The sequence below is a fragment of the Hyla sarda genome, chromosome 6 (assembly GCF_029499605.1).
Source record: "Hyla sarda isolate aHylSar1 chromosome 6, aHylSar1.hap1, whole genome shotgun sequence".
In the NCBI taxonomy this organism is placed as follows: Eukaryota; Metazoa; Chordata; class Amphibia; order Anura; family Hylidae; genus Hyla; species Hyla sarda.
Window position 1 is genome coordinate 265001180 of NC_079194.1, and position 25055 is coordinate 265026234.

Here is a 25055-nt window from a genome sequence, read left to right on the forward strand (position 1 = left end):
TGTTGTGGTCTGGGGTTCTTCTTTCCCTCTTCTGGTTCTTCTGATCCTTTCTTCTGTCCTCTTGCTACCACATATACCCCTGATTCCTCTCGAGCAAGGGGCAGTATTGCAGTTTCTTTAGCTGCCTGGTCTGCTAAGAAATTTCCTTCCGCTTCCTTCCAATCTTCCATGTGTTTTGACTTTAATGATCGCCACTTGTTTAGGCAGTTTTAAGGCTTCAATCAGGGTCCTGACAGCTTCAAAGTTCTTTATAGGGTTTCCACTTGCAGTCATGTACCCCCTTAGGGCCCATTTCAATCTGAAGTCCAGAGCCACTCCATGCCCATAGGCAGAGTCCGTGTAAATGTTGGCAGTTTGTCCTTCCGAGATGCGGCAGGCTTCAGTTAAGGCAATAAGTTCCACCTCTTGTGCTGAGACACGGGAAGGGAGTGGGCTAACTACTGAGTATCCCGTGTGGAAATGGCCACTTTCATCTGCATATCTGAACTCGTCTGTTTAGAGAGTGAAGGTTGCATTGTCCAATGGTGTTCCTTGGTAGATGTGATGTCTCCATTTCCATAACCTCTGAACAATTGTGCTTAGGGTTATCGAGGTCTCCATAATTTTGTTCAATTTGTTTTTCTTCATCATCCCACCTCGAGAGAGGAAGCAGGGTAGCTGGATTGAGGATTGTGCATCTTTGAAGAGTGATTTTATCCAGAAGTAAGAGAGAGCATTGAAGTCTCACTTGTCTTTGTAGGGAAAGTGGATTTCTTTAACATTTCGTTAGAATAGCTTTCAGGTCATGCGGAGCAAGGATAATGATAGAATGTCCAAGAAGGATGTCCAAAGTCTTGTCCAAGAGGTCTTTAGCTGCTATCACAGCTCAAAAGCAGGTGGGTGCAGTCTATGCAACAGGATCTAGTCTGCATGAATAGTATCCCAAAGGTCTCAGTTTGTCTCCATGTTTTTGTGCAAGGACTCCAGAGGCATGGCCCTTTTGTTTGAGGCAAAAAGATAAAACCGCAGTTCATAGCTCGGGATGTCAAGTGCAGGAGCAGACATGATAGTCTTTTAGGCAGTTCAAACACTGTATGGCTTCCCAAGAAAGTGGTTGCTTCAGAGTCATAGCTGGAATGGCATCCTACAGTGGTTGCATTAGTGCTGAGGCATCCAGAATCCATTGTTGGCAGTAAGGGATGATACCAAGAAAGGCTTGCAATTGCTTGACAGTTGTAGGCACAGAAATTTCTTGTATGGCTTGCTTTCTGTCTTCCGTGAGGTTTTTAGCACCTTGAGAGATACAGGTCTTCTGCAGGAAGACAACTTCCTGTTGTGTCCATTAAACTTTCCCAAGGAACACCTTGCAGTTGATTGAAGAAAGAAATGATAGCAGATCAACTGAAGTGGTGGCACACTCATCCTGCCATGTGGCACAGAGTAGAAGGTCATCCACATATTGAAGTAAAGTCACATTAGGATTGGCACATACCCATGAATCCAGATTAGGGGAGTTTTGAGCTCCCTGTGGCAAGCGTGTCTAGGTGTATTGTCCTCCTTGGTGAGTAAAAGCAAAGAAGTATTGGCAGTCTGGATGCAAAGGAACGCTGAAGAAAGCATTGGCTAAGTCCAGAATAGTAAAAAAAAAACTTGGCATTTGGTGGTATTGAGCTCAGCAGAGTATGTGGGTTGGGTACAATGGGAGTATCCAGAACTGTGGCAGCATTAATGGCATGAAGGTCATGTACCATGTAGAACTTCTCAGGTTGTCCTTTTGGTGTCTTCTTCTTTTCCTGGGGAAATACATTTAATTAAGGCTCCATTCTTGAGAAGAGTTGCTGTTTGTTCAGAAAGGGAAGTTTCTTTGTTTGCTTTGAGCGGATACTGGGGTACTCTAGGTATTTTGGCTCCAGGTTTTAGGAAGACTTTAACAGGTGGAACAGGCAAGAGTCTAATATCATCTGGGCCTTTGGACCAGACGCAGTCAGAAATTTGTTGTAGATGGACATTGGGTATAGTCTTTGTTGGGATGTTCATCACAATCAGTGAAGAGGCTTGCAGGACACGAAGTTCTTCAGGTGTAAGTGGTTAGGATAATTCAAGGTGCATCCCATCATCTTTATTGGTTGCTTCAAGTTTCAGGAGTAAATTTCAGATCCAGATTTTTGACAATTTCTATGTTAGACATGATTAGCTGAATTCTCTTGAGTTATTCTGTTGTCGGGTCTTCATTGTTGATTCATCCTGGAGTAGTTTGGGTGTCCAGAGAGAGGTGCAGATTGTTGTTGGTCCATATTATGACGGTTTCGTGACATCCTTGGCTTTACAGTGGCTGAATCCATTCGGTAGTTAGAAGGAGGAGGTCTGGTTCTGCAGTTTCGCTGGACGTGTCCGATTTTACCACATCCATAGCAGCTGATCTTTCTGACAGGTGGTCTTCGAGGGACATAATCCTGAACTGGGTATTGTGCTGTAGCATTAATCATCATCGGTGCATCTTGACGGATTGACACATCCAAGCTCTTCTTAGTAAGTGCCACTTCAATTTATTTTTCAACAGCGTCGACAATGAGTGAAAGCTGTTTTGGTTCAAGTTTCACATATTCAGGCTTAGTGTCCGTAAGTCTTTCTTTTATCTAGAAATAGAAAAAAGCTAGTGGCCATGAAATATTGCACACCATCCACAAAAATAATCATGTACAATAAATGTTTATTATGCACAAAATATCACAAAGACCCTAGAAAAAACATCTGCAATTAATACCATTTAAAAACAGAAATGACCCATGGGATAGTCTGTGCATATGGTCACAACAGTTCAAACAATCACATAATACACCTCGGATACAAATAGATCCTCCGAGGCATGACAAGGTAAATATTAATCAAGAACCAACCCCCAATAATAGATAACATGGGGATTGGTACAACAGAGTGGAAGAAAAAGGTATGACCATATGCGCAGGCGCAGGAGGGAACTCTTCTCGCAGTCGCATTGGTCATTTGGGAGACGAGATGGGCACTGACGAGTGCGCAGGCTCGTCTTTGAGTGGAATGCTGTGCAAGCGCACCAGCCTCTAACTGGTGCGCGGCGTTTACATACTGTAACGCAGGCGCAGTGGTTCATACTCTGCCACACTTCCGGCAGAGGAGAACGCGCTGCCTGCCCCACTTCCGGCGGCAGTGACGTGAGTGTCAACATGGAGGATTGGTGTAATGGAGGCACTACGCGGTTTATGCACAGGTGAATATGATGGTTGCTATAGATTTAGTACTATAAAACTGACCTTAGAGAATTCATTATCACTCCTGATGAAGCTGCTGTAGAGAGTGGCGGAACGCGTGGAGCAAGCTGTTTCCCCCCCCCCCCCCCCTGGCCTGTGGTGATATACTTTCTTTATTCTGCCATGTTTGTTACCTGTCCTGCCATTGTCTGCATCGGTGCTTGCATATTACCTTAGAGATTTTCATTGCAATAGTACACTTTATTGCCTGTTAGGGCATACCGAATATAGCTGCACTCCATTTTCTATGTATTTATAGTTAGCACTTGCACCTTGTATTTCTTTTTTACCATTGCTATGGGCTACGACCTGTGATAGAGCAGCAGCCTTGTGCATACAGGCAGGATTTTGGTCGTTTCTGTACATTCTAGTATATTTCTACACCACATTATTATTGGAGCAGGGCCGAGGGGGGGGGGGGGGGCGGGATTATATTCCCTAACCCATGTTTCATTTCTGTTTTTAAATGGTTTTAATTGCAGATGTTTTTTCTTGGGTCTTTGTGATATTTTGTGCATAATAAACATTTATTGTACATGATTATTTTTGTGGATGGTGTGCAATATTTCATGGCCACTAGCTTTTTTCTTTTTCTAGACAATTGACTATTATTAGTGGTCTCCTTTTGCGCCCAGGTATATTAATTGGCGTGCCCGTTGCTCTCTTTTTTGTACGTAAGTCTTTCTTTAGCATCGTGGAGGCCAGTAACAAAAGTGCTAATGAGGAGTTTCTTATGGAATTCGCTTCCTAGGTTATAGCCTTGATCCTGGAACAGATTAAGTAGTCTGGAGAAAAAAATTTCAGCTGATTCCGTAGATTCCTGAGAGGCATCAGAGAAATTGGTGGAGCTTGAAGCTAGTCTGTCTTTGGCCCAGGCTTGTAGTTGTCTGCAGAATTCTATTCCAGAGGAGTATGTCTCCTTGTCCACAATAGCAGAGCTATTATGTATATAAATTATATAAATCCTTCCATACTGATGGATAGGTTTGTTGAATTTGCTTAATTATTCTGTAGAAAAGCATTGGCTGTTCCTCTGGGTCAGGGAGTTGGGTTAGGAGATTATATTCATAAAGAGTTTCTGAAAGAGGTTTTTTAGACCCTTTAATACCACCATATGTAAGTGGTATTGGCATAGTTTGAGGTGGATTGGATTCACCAAAACCATGCAGGAGATCTCTGGAATCATCAGGCTATGTGGGCAAAAGTTCAGTTGGTGTGGATCTGGGTAATCCATGTTGTAGGTTATCTGAATCATCACGTGGCATTGGGTGTTTACCGAAGAGGTTAGGTTTCTTGAGCAAGTTGACAGCAACCACCAGAGCTTGGACTGTTTTGTATGTTTTTGAGATAAGCCTGATTCCCTGCAATGTTGGTATTGGCTTGTGATGTTTAATACTGAACACTATTGCATTGGCACAGATATTAGGAGGAAATCCAAAGAGTCCAGAACTGACGGGTGGAATAGCCAGGGAGGAAATTTTCTTCTCTCCAGCTAGTTCAAGAATGTGGTCCATTGTGGACTGAAGCTGCCTTATGTAGGCATCATCTTGGACAGAGGAATATCTGGGACCAACAACATGTATTATCATGTTGCAGGGTAGTGTCCCAGCACCTGTAATGGCCAGTTGGGAGGTTGAAATGGGCCCTTGTTGTAGTACCAACAGATCAGAGCCATGCTGTATACTATTACCCCTGCCTGCACTAAGGCAGCAGCAAGGCCATCATTATGCTGAAGATATGGATTTGCAGGGTTAACTATAGCCTGCACTTGCTGGGTTTCCATGGAACCCATGCCAATCTGGTGTAGGGTGTTATTCCAGATCTTTGTTCCAAGGGCCGGTTGAAAAGATTCAGAAACCATATCTGCTAAATTGGTTTGGTACATGTTACTGTTAGGAGGCTCAAAGAATTGCACTACAGTAGGTGTGACTGTATCAACAAGTGAAAGTAGCATGTTTTCTAGGGACTGAAGATGATGATGATCATCATTGGTAGGAGAGTTAAACTGTTCCTGCAGTTCATCTCGGTCTGGATGACTGTCTTCACTGGGTACAGAGGTCTGACTCCTTGGTGGTGGACAGCAACTATCAGCAGAATGAAATATAGAGTTTTCCGGTGAGGGCCGATCCGGTGGTTTGTAGGTTTGACTTGGGGATAGGCCAGGAATCTTGTAATTACGTACAAAGTAACTCCCATCCTGAGTCATTCCTGGAAAGAGATCAAGTGCTTCAGCACTAGAGGAATTTCCATTTGGAAACCTTCCTGCAACGGCCAAGTTCTGTTTGGACATACTAGATGAGGGCTCATTACATGGAGTAAGTTGATTGGGTGAACCAAGATGGCTGCTTGCTTCGCCTGGGGGAGTAGCAACATGGCTACCACTGGAAGGAGGTAACATTGGATATAGTGGGGCAGGGACATTTTGGGTGGGAACTATTTTGACAGTACAGGGAGAATCAGTTAAAGGCCGGGCTTGACTACAAGAAACACAGTATTCAGCTGAGGGCAGGTTTTGTTGGTCACAATGGGGTCATACCCAACAGTTATACCCGCCTTTATATGGGGGTGGCAGGTCTCTATCTTTGCAATACAAGTATACAGTTATATTCTCATTCTTATCTCTACATTCCATCTCTATATATTTTTCTTTTGTTATGGAACATGATGTACTATACAAAGCTGGGGATCGCGATCACGCACTTTGCTACAGCTTCTACTGACAGTTCTGTAGCCCACAGCGTGCGCATCTGGAGTTCAGATGTTTACATCTGGACACCGGATGTGGTTGCTAGCTGCGGACATTGTATTTACAGCATTACATATTCATTTTACATCATATTTACAATTGTGCAGACTTCCAGATGTCATGTGATGAATGTAACCTTGCATATTATATAATCATTATGGTTTGTGACCTGTCTAAATACCTATGATGTGACATACCTGTATTTAGCCCCTCACAGTGCCCTTTTGGCGCCCATTTTCTCCTGTATATATACCTGTATGATTGTAACCTCTGACATACTGATCTGAAGGGGGAGGCTCCCCCGAAAAGCGTCATCCTACTGTTTTATTGTTTATTTTATAAACTGTCCAGTGGTTTGTATTACCTACATCTCTGGCTACAGTTTGTTACCCTCATCATTGGAACCAGCAGTGCCATCCGAAGGTTTCTTTTCGTTTTGCTATTATTTGTCCTGCCTCAGGAGGCGGTTTTGCCACTCCTGCAATCTAAGGCTCAGCAGTGGTTCCGGATTCCTCTCTAAACTCTGTTGTGGGTTGATATGCAAGTTTTTACTTGCTGCAAGGTGAGCAGCTACAACCTAGGGGTCGAATAGGCCCCGCTTTCTCTCTCTCTCTCTCTCTCTCTCTCTCCTTTTTCTCCATTTACAATTAATAAACATTGGCATTTATTACAGTCCGACAAACCATAGGTCCATCTCTCCCTCAACAAGCACCAGTCATCTTCACCAAAGCACAAAATCTAGGGTTAAAAATTGCACCAACCACTAAACCAACAGGGACAATACAATATAATTTAACCCAATCTACCATCTCAAGAAGCTTAGGTTTTCACCGATGCAACCAATGCAAGAACTGCAAAATTACAGAGTTCCCCAAAAAAACAGATCACGTCATATCCACCACAAACCAGATAGAACAGGTCATCAAATAACTCCTTATATGTAACAGCAGAAATATCATTTCCATTATCAGTTGCCCCTGTAGCAAACAATATATATCACGCACCCTCAAAAAATGTATAGCAGAACACTTCTATAACATCAAAAGAGGTTATGACAGTCACACATTATCAGCACACTACAAGACATTTCACAACTTCCATTTAAGAGGTACACAATTTGTGGCCATGGAAAACCTGATTGAAGATGAGGCAATTTAATCTCTAAAATGTCCAGAATAGAGTCAAAATATATTTTTGAAATGTGAACAATAACTCCAAAATGCAGAATTAGAGATTTTCAGTTTCATCAAAAAATTACCAGTCATTCCTAGCAGGAGAAAGGTCCCGGCTTAATGGAGGGTCGAGAGCCAGGCAGTTACCAGTGCCTTGACCCACCCCACGCCGTCACCTACTCTTCCCTAGAATATATTCCATAAAATATTTACCTATATAACCAAACCATGACTCCATGTTGATTTTCCATTTAATATATCTCTTCACAAACACACCAGATTGGTAGCTGTAAATATTTTAGTCAGTAAGGGGGCGTGGCTTGGATGGCTGCCTGAGCGGACGTGTGTGCTGCAAGCTCCTGCCATCCTGTCTGAATCCTGTTGAATATCCCTGCAATTCTGACTGCTGTTAAGGACGGAGTGATACACCCGTGCCCCTGCTTCTTACTGGCACAGGTTTTTTTTTTTTTTTAACCTGGATCCCGCTGCCTCCTGCTCTCCCGGACACTCTGGTCTTCCCTGCGGCCTTCGCTCCCGGACTGCGCCCTGATCTGACCTGCCTGACCACGGCCTCCCTCCGCAGCTCACCTTGAGGTGTCTGCGGCTTTTCATCTGCTCCGGAAGCTGTGAGTACTCGGGTCCTTGTGTGTGCGGTCCCCTGCGCGGCCTGAACCCGGCGCGGAGGACGTGCACATTCCACACGTGTGCGGGCGCCATCTTGGGGAGGCTCCGCTGTGGCCGTGGGGTCTTTCTCTGATTCCTTACACGACCGCTGCCCCTGCTGCTTACCTCACCGCAGTCGTGTCTCCCTGCTCTGCATGCCGGAGGGAGGCAGGGGGGACTGTACGCACCGGCTCCGACCGCTGTGATCCCCTGCGGATTGGGAGTAGTGTGTGTGCACAGGGACGCTCTCTCTGACCTGATGTGGGCTCGCTCCAGCCTATTGAGACCCTGTAGTGGGGGAGGACTGGCACGGGTTTTGGGGGAGGTGGGTTTGATAGATTTGTGGTGCCATCGCAATCCATCCCAAGCTCAATTTTCTTGCTTTTCTACGTCCCACAGGACGTTGTCTAGAATAGATTTGGTTATTGGGGACACGGATATGGTAAGGGAGGTGGAGTACTTAGCTAGAGGACTATCGGACCATTCTCCTATTCGTCTTAAACTACAGATGGTTGACTGTGCTGGGGGGGGTCGCTTGCCGTGGAGGCTGAATCTGTTCTGGCTACAACTCTTATTAACTTCAGGGATAATTACTGCTGAGTTGCGTGATTTCATCACCTTCAATGCTGGTTCGGCGTCGGTCTCTGTGGTCTGGGACTCCCTCAAAGGGTATCTGAGGGGACTTTTTATTAGAGATATAAGTATTCATAAGGCTATGACCAGGGAGAAGGGGGAGCGGTTGCGGAAAGCAGTAGTTACAGCGGAAAACACCTATGTTCATGCTCCCACGGATGCAACACAATCGCAGTGGGTTCAGGCCCAGTCCCTATATAAACAATTTTTAGAGGAAGCTCCAGTGGGCAGAAGTGGAGGGATCTCCCCCTCACTCTATGATGGAAGCTACTGTGGTACTCATCCCAAAACCTGGAAAGGACCCGTTACTTGCGGGATCCTATAGACCTATTTCACTCCTGTGTGCAGATGTTAAACTGCTGGCTTGGGCGCTCGCGAACAGGTTGGCTAAAGTGGTATTTGTCATTGGTGCACGGGGACCAAACTGGATTTATGCCAGGGAAGTCGACAATGGCTAATATTCGTAGGGTGTTCCTTAATCTCCAGATGACACAGGAGGGTGTGGGTGCCCGATCTATTTTTTCACTCGATGCTGCCAAAGCTTTTGACAGTGTTGAGTGGAACTATTTGTGGCGGGTTATGGAGTGTATGGGATTTGGCCCTAGGTTTATGTCCTACGTGAAGTTGCTTTATCAGTCTCCGGTAGCGCGCCTCAGGGTTAATGGACGGCTCTCTGAGCCTTTCGAGCTGTGTAGGGGTATGTGACATGGTTGTCCCCTGTCGCCGCTCCTTTTCGCCCTAGCTATTGAGCCTCTGGCTTGTATTATCCGATCTTCAGCGGATGTTGTTGGTTTCCGCTATGGTAGGTTAGAGGAGAGGGTGGCACTCTATGCGGATGATATGCTATTGTTCTTGGGAGATACCGCCCGCTCGCTGGCTCCGGTTATGCAGTTGATCTCCGACTTTGGCTCTTTCTCCGGTTAGATGATTAACTGGGATAAGTCGGTGCTAATGCCTCTGGATACGTTTCCCCCTATCCCCCTGATAACTGACTCTAATATTCAGGTTGTTAGTAAATTTAAGAACCTGGGGATCCAGATGACTCCCTCAATTCATGACTATATACCGCACAATTTAGTTCCTCTTTTAGATAAGAGCTCTCAAAAATTAGAAGTTTGGAATAAGTTACCCCTGTCTGTGGTTGGACGTACTAATTTAACAAAGATGGTGTTAATGCCCCAACTCCTTTATATTTTGCAGAGCTCTCCGGTATGGATTGCGATGGCTTACTTCCACAGAATACAACGTCTCTTCAGACGGCTTGTCTGGGGGGGAAGCCTGCTAGGATACGGTTGGAGACACTACAGAAGGGTAAATACTCTGGGGGGTTGACTATTCCTATTCCGTTGCTCTACTTTCTGACTTCCCAGTGGCACCAAATTAGGGGCTGGGCAGGAGCTCATACTGTGGGCCCAGCAGGCAGGTTGTTTATGGCCAAACATGGGGGTAGGGTCCCTTTACACATCTTAGAGATCGGTGCACTCACTAGACCACCGGATGGTTCCCCCACCACTAAGCTATTGTGTAAATTATGGGGACGGGTTAAGGCTATCCTAAATTTAACGGGATATACTAGGTTCACTCCCCTATGGCATAACCCGGCCTTGCAGGAGTTCTTCACGTTCCATGATTCTGGATTCTGGGAAGCGAAGGGTCTGTGTACTCTTGACCAGCTGTGTACAGCTGGCGTATTTAAATCATTTGGGGATCTCCAGAGTGAGCTTAGCCTGCCTCGTTCCTCCTTTTTTCGGTACTTGCAACTTCGACATGTGTATGAGGTGCAGGGCAGGTTGGGTTCGCTGGGGATCGAGTCAAATGTGATTATTGAGTCTGTGGTTACCAAGAGGGAGTCGGCGGGGGTTATCTCCCGGTTGTATCGGGAGCTGCTCAGCTCCTACCATGCTGGCTTTCCTCTGCTGGTGTGCTGGTGCGGGGTAAATGGGAAGCTGATGTGGGTCCCTTGACTGATGACGAATGGATTACTGTCCTGGCCCTCACCCCCTTCTTGTCTCTCTCGGAGGCGAACCGTCTGTTCCAGCTATACTTGGTGCACAGGATATACAAAACTCCAGCTTGATTGCATAAAATAGGTATACGAACCGATTCTGCCTGTCCTAGGTGTGGTCAACTGAATGCTAATCTACTTCACATGATGTGGGATTGTTCACATCTGGTGCCTTACTGGAGGGATGTACTGCTTTTAATTCAGAGTGTATGGGATTAATTTGTCATTAGCCCCTAAGTAGTGTCTTTTGGGCCTTATTGGATGTGACTCTGAGTCCTCAGGTGCAGAGATTGGGATGCTACGGGTATTGTACCAGGCTAGAAAACTGATAGCCCAGTACTGGATTAGAGCTAGCCCCTCTACTGTTACTGATCTTATTGCTAGACTGTCACTTATTGTTCGGATGGAGAGAGGTATATATGAAAAGCGGAAAGCTACCTGTAAATTCCAGGCAGTTTGGGGACCTTGGATGAATGTTTTTGATCGGTGATCTGATAGTACTTAATGGGATACCTTCTCCTGGGGATTGAATGTGTGAATGGAGTCCTGGTGTGTCTGCTTGGGATCCTTGGCTCACTGTGCTGCTCCGTGTATATGATCTCTCCTATTTTATGTTCTCTTTACTGTGTGTGTGCCTGCCTCGGTGCTGTTTAAAGTTGTCATTTACTGCTGATTTAATGCTTTTTATTTGATGGACGTGCCTTATGTTGACTTATTACCTCAACTCAGCCCAAAGGACTGAGCAAAAAGTCCACTTTTTATCCCTCACTTAAATAAAACTTAACTTTAAATTTTTAATTTAACAATAAAGTGAATATTCAGAGCTATAGGTGATTTTAAAAATCCAGCATTTTAGCACCACATATGTTATTGTACTTGTTGTCCCTAGGGACCAACTGGATTTAGAGATCTTCTCAGCGCATCTGCAGAATGCGCTGATTAGGGGTGCTATGCTGATATTTAAAATACTACCACACTGTCCCTCCTAACATGTTTCGCCACCAAAGTGACGTCTTCAGAGGTTAGGGAACAATGGATGTAAGAACGCCGCGTAGAGGGTTTATATAACCTCCCTTACCAAAGTCACAGCCCCTTCCTGTATTTTACCATCCAATGGGGAACTACCAATAAGATTGGCAGTTCACCTAACCAATTGCTAACGTTATTGGATTATCCAATCACAGTGATAACACCTGGGCAGGTAACTTACCTTCTCAGGTATACGTTAGCTTACCTGTCTATCTTCCCCAACTGCAATCTAATAGGTCCACTCATTAGCACTCACGGAACTCCGTCAGTTCCGGCTCCTTCTGCGCCAAGTCGCGGCAGATCTCTAGTGCGCCTGTGTGAAAAACCACGCTTGCACCCCAGATTGTAAACAAACCACGTCACTACGTAGCACAGCACATGCGCCCGTTCACCAATCAATCGCGCATGCAAAAAAACTTAGAAAATAGAACGTAGTGGCCGGAATCAAAGTGCGCATGCGGGAAAACTTAGAACTAGAAAGGTAGTAACTGCAGATTGACATGCCTGTGGGAAGACTAAGTTTAGTGGATACTCACTACTGATAGCTTAAGCCCTTAAGGACCGAGCCCTTTTTCACCTTAAGGACCAGAGCATTTTTTGAACATCTGACCACTGTCACTTTAAACATTAATAACACTGGAATGCTTTTACCTATCATTCTGATTCCGAGATTGTTTTTTCGTGACATATTCTACTTTAACTTAGTGGTAAAATTTTATGGTAACTTGCATCCTTTCTTGGTGAAAATTTGATGAAAAAAATGAAAATTTTGCATTTTTCTAACTTTGAAGCTCTCTGCTTGTAAGGAAAATGGATATTCAAAATAATTTTTTTTTGGGTTCACATATACAATTTTTCACAAAATTTTCAAACTCACTATTTTTCAGGGACCAGTTCAGTTTTGAAGTGGATTTGAAGAGTCTTCATATTAGAAATGCCCCATAAAAGACCCCATTATAAAAACTGCACCCCCAAAGTATTCAAAATGACATTTAGTAAGTGTATTAACCCTTTAGGTGTTTCACAGGAATAGCAGCAAAGTGAAGGAGAAAATTCAAAATCTTCATTTTTTACACTCGCATGTTCTTGTTGACCCAATTTTTTAATTTTTGCAAGGGGTAAAAAGGAGAAAATTTTTACTTGTATTTGAAACCCAATTTCTCTCGAGTAAGCACATACCTCATATGTCTATGTTAATTGTTCAGCGGGCGCAGTAGAGGGCTCAGAAGGGAAGGAGCGACAAATGGTTTTTGGGGGGCATGTCACTTTTAGGAAGCCCCTATGGTGCCAGGACAGCAAAAAAAAACACATGGCATACCGTTTTGGAAACTTGACCCCTCAGGGAACGTAACAAGGGGTAAAGTGAACCTTAATACCCTACAGATGATTCATGACTTTTGCATATGTAAAAAAAAAAAAAAAAAAAATTTGACCTAAAATGCTTGGTTTCCCAAAAATTTTACATTTTTAAAAAGGGTAATAGCAGAAAATACCCCCCAAAATTTGAAACCCAATTTCTCCCGATTCAGAAAACACCCCATATGGGGGTGAAAATTGCTCTGCTGGCGCACTACAGGTCTCAGAAGAGAAGGAGTCACATTTGGCTTTTTGAAAGCATATTTTGCTCTGGGGGCATGCCGCATTTAGGAAGCCCCTATGGTGCCAGAACAGCAAAAAAAAAAAAAACACATGGCATACCATTTTGGAAACTAGACCCCTCGGGGAACGTAAAAAGGGATTAAGTGAACCTTTATACCCGACAGGTGTTTCATGACTTTTGTATATGTAAAAAAATATATATATATTTTTTACCTAAAATGCTTGTTTTCCCAAAAATGTTACATTTTTAAAAAGGGTAATAGCAGAAAATACCCCCCAAAATTTGTAACACAATTTCTCCCGAGTACGGTGATACCCCATATGTGGCCCTAAACTGTTGCCTTGAAATACGACAGGGCTAAAAGGTGAGAGCGCCATGCGCGTTTGAGGCCTAAATTAGGGACTTGCATAGGGGTGGACATAGGGGTATTCTACGCCAGTGATTCCCAAACAGGGTGCCTCCAGCTGTTGTAAAACTCCCAGCATGCCTAGACAGTCAGTGGCTATCTGGCAATACTGGGAGTAGTTGTTTTGCAACAGCTGGAGGCTCCGTTCTGGAAACAGTGGCGTACCAGATGTTTTTCATTTTTATTGGAGAGGGGAGGGGGCTGTGTAGGGGTATGTATATATGTACGGTTTTTTACTTTTTATTTTGTGTTAGTGTAGTGTAGTGTTTTTAGGGTACAGTCACATGGGCGGGGGTTCACAGTAGTTTCTCGCTGGCAGCTTGAGCTGCGGCAGAAAATTTGCCGCAGCTCAAACTTGCAGCCGGATACTTACTGTAAACCTTTGCCCATGTGAGTGTACCCTGTACGTTCACATTGGGGGGGGGACATCCAGCTGTTGCAAAACTACAACTCCCAGCATGTACGGTCTATCAGTGCATGCTGGGAGTTGTAGTTTTGCAACTGCTGGAGGCTCCGTTTTGGAAACAGTGGCATACCAGACGTTTTTCATTTTTATTGGGGAGGGGGGCTGTGTAGGGGTATGTGCATATGTATTGTTTTTTATTTTTTATTTTATTTTGTGTTAGTGTAGTGTTTTTAGGGTACAGTCGCACGGGCGGGGGTTCACAGTAGTTTCTCGCTGGCAGTTTGAGCTGCGGCAGAAAATTTGCCGCAGCTCAAACTTGCAGCTGGATACTTACTGTAATCCTCCGCCCATGTGAGTGTACCCTGTACGTTCACATTGGGGGGGGAAGAAACATCCAGCTGTTGCAAAACTACAACTCCCAGCATGTTCGGTCTATCAGTGCATGCTGGGAGTTGTAGTTTTGCAACAGCTGGAGACACACAGGTTGTGAAACACAGAGTTTGGTAACAAACTCAGTGTTTTGCAACCAGTGTGCATTCAGCTGTGGCAAAAGCTACAACCCTCAGCATGTACGGACAGCGGAAGGGCATGCTGGGTCTTGTAGTTATGCAACAGCCGGAGGCATACTACTTTGGCTGGGGATGCTGGGGATTGTAGTTATGCAACAGCTGGAGACACACTGGTTTGCTAATTAACTCAGTGTGCCTTCAGCTGTTGCAAAACTGCAACTCTCAGCAGTCACCGACAGCCAACGGGCATGCTGGGAGTTGTAGTTATGCAACCACCAGATGCACCACTACAACTCCCAGCATGCACTTTAGCTGATTGTGCAAGCTGGGAGTTGTAGTTATACAACAGCTGAAGGTACACTTTTCCATAGAAAAATGTGCCTCCAGCTGTTGCAAAACTACAAGTCCCAGCATTCCCATAAGGGCATGCTGGAAGTTGTGGTGGTCTGCCTCCTGCTGTTGCATAAATACAGCTCCCAGCATGCCCTTTTTGCATGCTGGGAGCTGTTGCTAAGCAACAGCAGGAGGCTGTCACTCACCTCCTGCTGCTGCTCCACGATGCCGCCGCACATGTCAGTCCCTCGCCACCGCCGTCGCTCCTGGGGCCCCGATCCCAACAGAGACGCCGGGGATCGGGGTCCCCAGCACCCGGGGTCTTCTGCCCGCACCCGCTCACGTCCTCCGGAAGAGGGGCGGAGCGGGTTGCGGGAGTGACACCCGCAGCAGGCGCCCTGATTGGTCGGCCGGCGAATCAGGGCGATAGTGAGGTGGCACCAGTGCCACCTCACCCCTGCTGGCAATGGCTGTTCGGGGCCTTCTCTGACGGCCCTGATCAGCCAGTAATTCCGGGTCATCGGGTCACTGGAGACCCGATTGACCCAGAATCCGCCGCAGATCGCTGGACTGAATTGTCCAGCGATCTGCGGCAATCGCCGACATGGGGGGACATAATGACCCCCCTGGGCGATATGCCGGGATGCCTGCTGAACGATTTCAGCAGGCATCTGGCCCCGGCTCCCCTCCGGCTAGCGGCGGGGGCCGTAAATGCTCAGGGCATATCCATACGCCCTCGGTCCTTAAGGACTTGGAAACGGGGGCGTATGGATACGCCCTATGTCCTTAAGGGGTTAAATCAGACCTAAAAATGGTCTATTAATCACTATTTCAAAACCAATATAGATATTCTTTTCAGTATATTTATGCAATTATGTATCCAATTACTAGGTAAGTATATCCCAATCAAGAATAAGCAGGCAATTGTCAACCACCTGAGATTTATTTCTAAAATATTGTGTATAAAAGATCCACACAAATTATGATTGATGAGGCTCAATACACAATATTATATATAATGGGTAATAAACCAAATATACTATATGCATCTACCTTTATTGTGTGTATACCCCATACTACATACTAGACCATTGTTAAAGGATTGATTGCTGGTGAAACCAGCAGTAAATCCTAAGTGGACCTTCACAGATCGCAATGTTCCAGTGTGAAGAAATTAATATAGCAAACTCAATAGTTTATGAAAATATGAACATACAAAAGTATGTATCAGGGAATATACCTTAAATGCAAGCATGTTCCCATATTTGTACGGTAAGTGGTCCAAAGAAAATTTACAATAGATGGGATCTCAAATCTTCAAAAATACACATAAAACAAAGCGAAAAAATTAAAACAGGAAGGGAGACTGTCCTAATATATTGGGGGCGTAGCTCAACAATTAATACTACTGTCAATACGCATATTTGTATAATTTACACAAACTGTCATTGCTGGAGGTTTGTCTAACTTTACAGAAAGGCTGAAAATGTAAAGCCCTCATTTAGACCTAATGGGCTTCTAGATTTCAATTTGAAAATCCAAAATGCTTCTTCCTTAAGAAGTTTACGGTTCAAATTTCCCCATCGTGGGCCCAAGTTGCACTTTTGAATGCCTCAAAATTTCAACAAGGTGACATTACCGTTGTGGACTTCCCTAACATGTCTTGATAGAGGGGTATCCATATGGGTGTGAATTGTGCTCAGATGTTTGGATATTCTCCTCTGTAGTTGTTGAATTTTTTGCCCATGTATAATTTAGGACATGGGCACTGAGCCGCATACACTACCCCAGTCGTTTGACAATTAATAAATGTCTGAATCTTACAGCTCTTATTGTCCACCGGATTAATAAATTCTTTGGTTCTAGGCATAAACTTACAAAAAGTGCAACTCCCACAGGGATATGAGCCAGTAGTTGGTGACTTCAGCCACATTTGCATATTGTTCTCAGAGTAGAAACTATTCCTTTTCAGAAGGAATGTAATGAGTTGTATGAGAGATTCCTGAGTCGGGGTTATCCCAAAAAGTGGCTCCATAGAGCATATGCCAGAGCGAGAGCGACATCACATAGTTATTTATTGTCGAATCAGTCTAGAAGTACTAACGAATCTGGAAAGGTCATACGCTGTATTGGTACATATGACTCTAACAATAATCAAGTCGTGAGGATATTGAATAAATTTTGGCCTTTACTTATGAGTGATACAGACCTCAGAGAAGTATTACCTAAAAGACCGGCGATAACGTATCGCAGAGGACGTAACGTGAAGGAGTCTCTTGTTCATAGTTTCTACTCTGAGAACAATATGCAAATGTGGCTGAAGTCACCAACTACTGGTATAGAATAGTGATTGATAGACCATTTTTAGGTCTGATTTAAGCTATCAGTAGTGAGTATCCACTAAACTTAGTCTTCCCGCATGCATGTCAATCTGCAGTTACTACCTTTCTAGTTCTAAGTTTTCCTTCATGCGCACTTTGATTCCGGCCACTACGTTCTATTTTCTAAGTTTTTTCGCATGCGCGATTGATTGATGAACGGGCGCATGCGCTGTGCTACGTAGTGACGTGGTTTGTTTACAATCTGGGGTGCAAGCGTGGTTTTTCACACAGGCGCACTAGAGATCTGCCGCGACTTGGCGCAGAAGGAGCCGGAACTGACGGAGTTCCGTGAGTGCTAATGAGTGGACCTATTAGATTGCAGTTGGGGAAGGTAGACAGGTAAGCTAACGTATACCTGGGGAGGTAAGTTACCTGCCCAGGTGTTATCCCTGTGATTGGATAATCCAATAATGTTGGCAATTGGTTAGGTGAACTGCCAATCTTATTGGTAGTTCCCCATTGGATGGTAAAATACAGGAAGGGGCTGTGACTTTGGTAAGAGAGGTTATATAAACCCTCTACACGGCGTTCTTACAGCCATTGTTTCCTAACCTCTGAAGACGTCACTTTGGTGGCGAAACATGTTAGGAGGGACAGTGTGGTAGTATTTTAAATATCAGCATAGCACCCCTATGCTAAATCTCTAAATCCAGTTGGTCCCTAGGGACAACAAGTACAATAACATATGTGGTGCTAAAATGCTGGGTTTTTAAAATCACCTATAGCTCTGATTATTCACTTTATTGTTAAATTAAAAATTTAAAGTTAAGTTTTATTTAAGTGAGGGATAAAGTGGACTTTTTGCTCAGTCCTTTGGGCTGAGTTGAGGTAATAAATAAACATATGTTTAGTCCACCCCTCACTAGGGTCATTGATCCTTGTGATCATTAATTTTGAGTTATTATTGTATTTGACGGCTCATATGCCTTACTTGTGGACATTTGGTGGACATTGGGGTGTACTGTTACTGGGTGGAGGGTGGGACAGTTGGGGTGGTGGTTGGGATTGGGGTGTTTATTGTTGTATGGTGTGTATTTGTTTAACTTGAAAAATACCTTAATAAATATATCTGATTTTAAAATATATATATATATATATTTCAGTCAGTATACACCTCCATACATACATCCAGTTTATATACACATACACATATACGTACTTATATGTATATATACACAATACCAAATGAACCAGCAAACACACCTTACAAGTATCTACTTACACAAATTACTATGGTTACCCATTATCAATATATTCAGTATACCTATCACTACCTACTTTTCCAAGACATAGGTATACACACTTTACTATATATCATATTATATATGTATAAATTAGTTTTATCCGTTGGTGTGTCCACAATTTTTATGTAAATCATCATACATACACACACTCCATTAGATTTTGCCTAGGTTTATATTCTTTTTTTACTCCCTTTGTGTATGGCATCTCATACATACTATTTTTGTTCTATTATTATTACCCTTCTATTTCTTATTACTATTATATATTTTTATTCTTAAACTATTTTTATTATATACTATTTGTTATTTTCCATTCATTATCTCCAAATACTCTATATAACACTGTTTTCATTGTTATCATGTAGATATACCTCTATATATCTAATATATGTGGAGGTGGAATGTTTATGTTTAAGTATACAATCATACATGCTCATATATCCAATTCCAGCCAAAGACCGTTACAGGGTTTACCATTATCCTTGCATGATCCCAGTTCCAATCCAGAACGAGCTTTACCAAAAACAAAAATGGTCCAATCAGGTACAAGCAAGACATATAGAAGACCCACATTTTTCACAGTTGGTATACTGCTATTGAAAAAGAGATCCAGCTGATCTCGAAACGCGTCTAGACATTACATCCACTGTATACAGAAATCTACAGTCAGCCATACAAACTACAGCGATCTACGGCATCCTGGTTTGCATAGTGCACGAATCAGCCCACAAGATACGCCGACCTTTTCTTGGTGTGCACAGCTTATGAAGCTATCCACCGCCACGCTGGCCAGCAGACCTCTCCCTCCCCGGCTCACTGGTGCTGACGACTCGCCACTCCAGCAAGCCACCAGGCGTTTAGTTCGGAAGCCGCAACAGGTAAGTAGCGAGAGCTCCGTGGGATCACGTCAGGATGGGTGAGCCGCACTGTCCTGCAACCATTACTCTATGTACATTTCCAAAGTTACACAATAACTACTGCATGAACATTAGGCTTCTCTGAGCAACACATCTGCACACAGTTTACTCATAAAAGATTGCGTAATACGGACTTCTATGTAAGTTTTATACAAGTAAAAAAAAAAATGTATTTTATTGAATTTTTTTTTTCATCATTTATCTGTTGGCACTGCTGCAAGGGCCCTCCAGGCAGATGCCATATATATATATATATATATATATATATATACACACACAGTACAGACCAAAAGTTTGGACACACCTCATTCAAAGTTTTCTTTATTTTCATGAAAATTGTAGATTCACACTGAAGGCATCAAAACTATGAATTAACACATGTGGAATTATATACATAACAAAAAAGTGTGAAAATATGTCATATTCTAGGTTCTAGCCACCTTTTTCTTGGATTACTGCTTTGCACACTCTTGCACACAGCATTCTCGTGATGAGCTTCAAGAGGTAGTTCAACAGTCTTGAAGGCGTTCCCAGAGATGATTAGCACTTGTTGTCCCTTTTTGCATTCACTCTGTGGTCCAGCTCACCCCAAACCATCTCGATTGGGTTCAGGTCCTGTGTCTTTGGAGGCCTGGTTATCTGGAACAGCACCCCATCACTCTCCTTCTTGGTCAAATAGCCCTTACACAGCCTGGAGGTGTGTTTGGGGTCATTTTCCTGTTGAAAAATAAATGATGGTCCAACTAAACGCAAACCGGATGGAATAGCGTGCCGCTGCAAGATGCTGTAGAGGAGGTTGGTTCAGTATGCCTTCAATTTTGTATGCCTTCAATTTTGAATAAATCCTCAACAGTGTCACCAGCAAAGCCCCCCCCCCCCCCATACCATCACACATCCTCCTCCATACCAGCACACCTGTGAAGTGAAAACCATTTCACGTGACTACCTCTTGAATCTCAACAAGAGAATGACAAGAGTGTGCAAAGCAGTAATCAAAGCAAAAGGTGGCTACTTTGAAGATCCCAGAATATGACATATTTTCAGTTGTTTCAAACTTTTTTGTTATGTATATAATTCCAAATGTGTTAATTCATAATTCATAGTTTTAATGCCTTCAATGTGAATCTACAATTTTCATAGTCATGAAAATAAAGAAAACTCTGAATGGAGTGTGTCCAAATTTGTATAAAGTATGAGGAGCTCTGCTGTCTCCTTTTTACAAATAGCTCTACAAACTTTTCATTTTCAGTTTGCAGACCACTGCACTAGGGAATGGACATCCCTTGGCCAAAGCTGCTGTGTGTTTCTCCCCATGTTTGCGGTTTGCAGACACCACCTTATACAGCTCAGTGTCAGTGCATGTGTATAGGGAGCTGGACCCTGAATAACAACCCCCTCTTCACATTCCATTGGATCTCAAATGGTTAATGCCTGAAGCAGGTAGCATAGGTAAGTGCAGTATTCAACATGTGGTGGGCCCTGACAAGCTATCGCAAGGTAAATTCATCCTTCATTTAAGCCAACGCAAGTCGGGGGATCACTGTATGGACCTAGGCCACACCCCGTAATGACTAAGGCCACTCCCCAACTACCAATTTATCGATTTTTATCTATAACGTTAGTTAACTGTTGCAGCCCTACTAGGCATAGCTTTAAAAAAAAAGCAAAACATGCACAATACACTCACGGTCTTGCAGGGCAATGATCACAGGAACAGGTCTAGTTCGTCGTTTCCTGAATATCTATATGCTGGGGCACTCTAGTTATGAAGAAAAGCATAATCCAAAGGCCCGGGCAACTCGAGCTGGGGATATCCAGAGTACAAAAACTTTTTATTGTCTTCTGTGCAATATAACCCTTTAACCCCTTCAGGACCAAGCCCATTTTGGCCTTAAGGACCAGAGCGTTTTTTGCACATCTGACCACTGTCACTTTAAACATTAATAACTCTGGAATGCTTTTAGTTATCATTCTGATTCCGAGATTGTTTTTTCGTGACATATTCTACTTTAACATGGTGGTAAATTTTTGTGGTAACTTGCATCCTTTCCTTGTGAAAAATCCTAAAATTTGATGAAAAATTTGAAAATTTTGCATTTTTCTAACTTTGAAGCTCTCTGCTTGTAAGGAAAATGTATATTACAAATAAAAAAAATTTTTATTCACATATACAATATGTCTACTTTATGTCTGCATCATAAAAGTGACGAGTTTTTACTTTTGGAAGACACCAGAGGGCTTCAAAGTTCAGCAGCAATTTTCCAATTTTTCACAAAATTTTCAAACTCACTATTTTTCAGGGACCAGTTCAGGTTTGAAGTGGATTTGAAGGGTCTTCTTATTAGAAATACCCCACAAAAGACCCCATTATAAAAACTGCACCCCCCAAAGTATTCAAAATGACATTCAGTCATCATTTTAACCCTTTAGGTGTTTCACAGGAATAGAAGCAAAGTGAAGGAGAAAATTCACAATCTTCATTTTTTACACTCGCATGTTCTTGTAGACCCAATTTTTAAATTTTTACAAGGGGTAAAAGGAGAAAATGTATACTTATATTTGTAGCCCAATTTCTCTCGTATGTCTATGTAAAGTGTTCGGCGGGCGCAGTAGAGGGCTCAGAAGGGAAAGAGCGATAAGGGGATTTTGGAGAGTACGTTTTTCTGAAATGGTTTTTGGGGGCATGTTGCATTTAGGAAGCCCTTATGGTGCCAGAACAGCAAAAAACCCTCACATGGCATACCATTTTGGAAACTAGACCCCTTGAGGTACGTAACAAGGAATAAAGTGAGCCTTAATACCCCACAGGTGTTTCACGACTTTTGCATATGTAAAAAAAAATTTTTTTTTTCACTAAAATGTGTGTTTCCCCCCAAATTTCACATTTTTCCAAGGGTTAATAGCAGGAAATACTCCCCAATATTTGTAACCCCTTCTCTTCTGAGTATGGAGGTACCCCATAAGTTGACCTGAAGTGCACTATGGGTGAACTACAATGCTCAGAAGAGAAGGAGTCATATTTGGCTTTTTGAGAGCAAATTTTGCTCGGGGGGCATGTCGCATTTAGGAAGCCCCTATGGTGCCAGAACAGCAAAAAATACCCACATTGCATACCATTTTGGAAACTAGACCCCTTGAGGAATGTAATAAGGAATAAAGTGAGCCTTATTACCCCACAGGTGTTTCATGACTTTTGCATATGTAAAAAAAAAAAAAAAAAATTTCCACTAAAATGTGTGTTTCCCCCCTAATTTCACCTTTTTGCAAGGGTTAATAGCAGAAAATACTCCCCAAAATTTGTAACCCCATCTCTTCTGAGTATGGAGGTACCCCATAAGTTGACCTGAAGTGCACTATGGGCGAACTACAATGCTCAGAAGAGAAGGAGTCATATTTGGCTTTTTGAGAGCAAATTTTGCTCGGGGAGCATGTCGCATTTAGGAAGCCCCTAAGGTGCCAGAACAGCAAAAAAAAACACATGGCATACCATTTTGGAAACTAGACCCCTTGAGGAACGTAACAAGGGGTACAGTGAGCATTTGCCCCCCACTGGTGTCTGACAGATCTTTGGAACAGTGGGCTGTACAAGTTTTCATTTTCATGGACCACTGTTCCAAAGATCCGTCAGACACCTGTGGGGGGTAAATTCTCACTGCACCCCTCATTACATTCCGTGAGGGGTGTCGTTTCCGAAATGGGGTCACATGTGGGGTTTTTTTTGCGTTTGTCAAAACCGCTGTAACAATCAGCCACCCCTGTGCAAATCACCTCAAATGTACATGGTGCGCTCTCCCTTCTGGGCCTTGTTGTGCGCCCCCAGAGCACTTTGCGCTCACATATGGGGTATCTCTGTAGTCGGGAGAAATTGCTTTACAAATTTTGGGGGGCTTTTTTCCCTTTTACCTCTTGTGAAAATGTAAAGAATAGGGCAACATCAGCATGTTAGTGTAAAAAATAAAAAAATTTTACACTAACATTCTGGTGTAGACCCCAACATTTCCTTTTCATGAAGGGTTAAAGAAGAAAAAGCCCCCCAAACCTTGTAACGCAATTTCTCCCGAGTACGGCGATACCCCATATGTCGCCCTAAACTGTTGCCCTGAAATACGACAGGGCTCCAAAGTGAGAGCGCCATGTGCATTTGAGGCCTAAATTAGGGATTTGCATAGGGGTGGACATAGGGGTATTCTACGCCAGTGATTCCCAAACAGGGTGCCTCCAGCTGTTGCAAAACTCCCAGCATGCCTGGACAGTCAACGGCTGTCCGACAATACTGGGTGTTGTTGTTTTTCAACAGCTGAAGGCTCTGCTTTGGAAACAGTGGTGTACCGGATGTTCTTATTGGGGGAGGGGGGCTGTGTAAGGGTATGTGTATATGTAGTGTTTTTAACTTTTTATTTTATTTTGTGTTAGTGTAGTCTAGTGTTTTTAGGGTACAGTCACATGGGCGGGGGATTACAGCGAGTTTCCCAGCGCAAAATTTGCTGCATCTCAAGATGCGAGAAACCCACTGTAAAAGCCTCGCCCATGTGAATGTACCCTGTACATTCACGGGGGTGGCGGGGCGGGGGGGGGGGGGGGCTTGCATCAGCTGTTGCAAAACCACAACTCCCAGCATGCATGGTCTGTTAGTGCATGCTGGGAGTCATAGTTTTGCAACAGCTGGAGGCACACAGGTTAGGAAACACTGAGTTAGAAACAGACAATGTTTCCCAACCAGTGTGTCTCCAGTTGTTGCAAAACTACAACTCCCAGCATGCCCAGACAACTGAAGGGCATGCTGGGAGTTGTAGTACGGGAACATCTGAAGGGCCAGATGTTGCTGAACAAAAACTCCCAGCATGCCTGGACAGTCAGTGCATACTGGGAGTTGTAGTTTTGCAACAGCTGGAAGAGCACAGATTGGAGACCATTATACAATGGTCTCCAAACTGGGGCCCTCCAGATGTTGCAAAACTACAACTCCCAGCATGCATGGTCTTTTAGTGCATGCTGGGAGTTATAGTTTTGCAACAGCTGGAGGCACACAGGTTAGGAAACACTGAGTTAGAAACAATGTTTCCCAACCAGTGTGTCTCCAGCTGTTGCAAAACTACAACTCCCAGCATGCCCAGACAGCTGAAGGGCATGCTGGGAGTTGTAGTTCGGCAACATCTGAAGGGCCAGATGTTGCTTAACTAAAACTCCCAGCATGCCTGGACAGTCAGTGCATGCTGGGAGTTGTAGTTTTGCAACAGCTGGAAGAGCACAGATTGGAGACCATTATACAATGGTCTCCAAACTGAGGCCCTCCAGATGTTGCAAAACTACAACTCCCAGCATGCCCAGACAGCCAAAGGCTGTCTAGGCATGCTGGGAGTTGTAGTTTTCAGACTCCTAGAAGCAGCAGTGAAGATCTTCACTGCTGCCTCTGAGGACCACATACTTACCCGTCGCTGCTCGTCCACGTGGCCGGTCTCGCGCTGCTCCTCGGTCCCGCCGCTGGATCAGGTAAGTCCGCCGGTCCCCACGTGTTCCCCCCGAATGCCGCAGGTCCCCGCGAGCCCCTGCAGCCTTCGTCCCCCGTTCTGCCCGACTTCCAGGGGCGGGCAGTGCGGGGGATCTGAACTTTCACCCCAGATCACTGTGATTGGTCCACAGGGACCAATCACAGTGATCGCTGACCAGGACCATCAATTGATGGTCCTGGGGGTGAAGCAGAAGTTGTCCCCTGCTGGAAACAGCGGGACTTCTGCCAGTTAACCCGTG

The 25055-nt window shown here is 43.9% G+C and overlaps 1 protein-coding gene across 11 annotated transcripts in view; it reads left to right on the forward strand.

Moving 5' to 3' along the window:
* DNAJC4 (DnaJ heat shock protein family (Hsp40) member C4) overlaps positions 1–25055 on the forward strand; it is a 241864-nt gene that overhangs the window by 206706 nt on the left and 10103 nt on the right. Inside the window, exon 8 of one of the 11 annotated variants that reach the window (XM_056527210.1) lies at positions 9678–9788. The exons of the other annotated variants lie outside the window; for them this stretch is intronic. Coding sequence (XP_056383185.1) covers positions 9678–9762 — 85 coding nt within the window. The 3' untranslated portion in view covers positions 9763–9788. The remainder of the gene's footprint in view (positions 1–9677; positions 9789–25055) is intronic. 11 annotated transcript variants of the gene reach the window in all.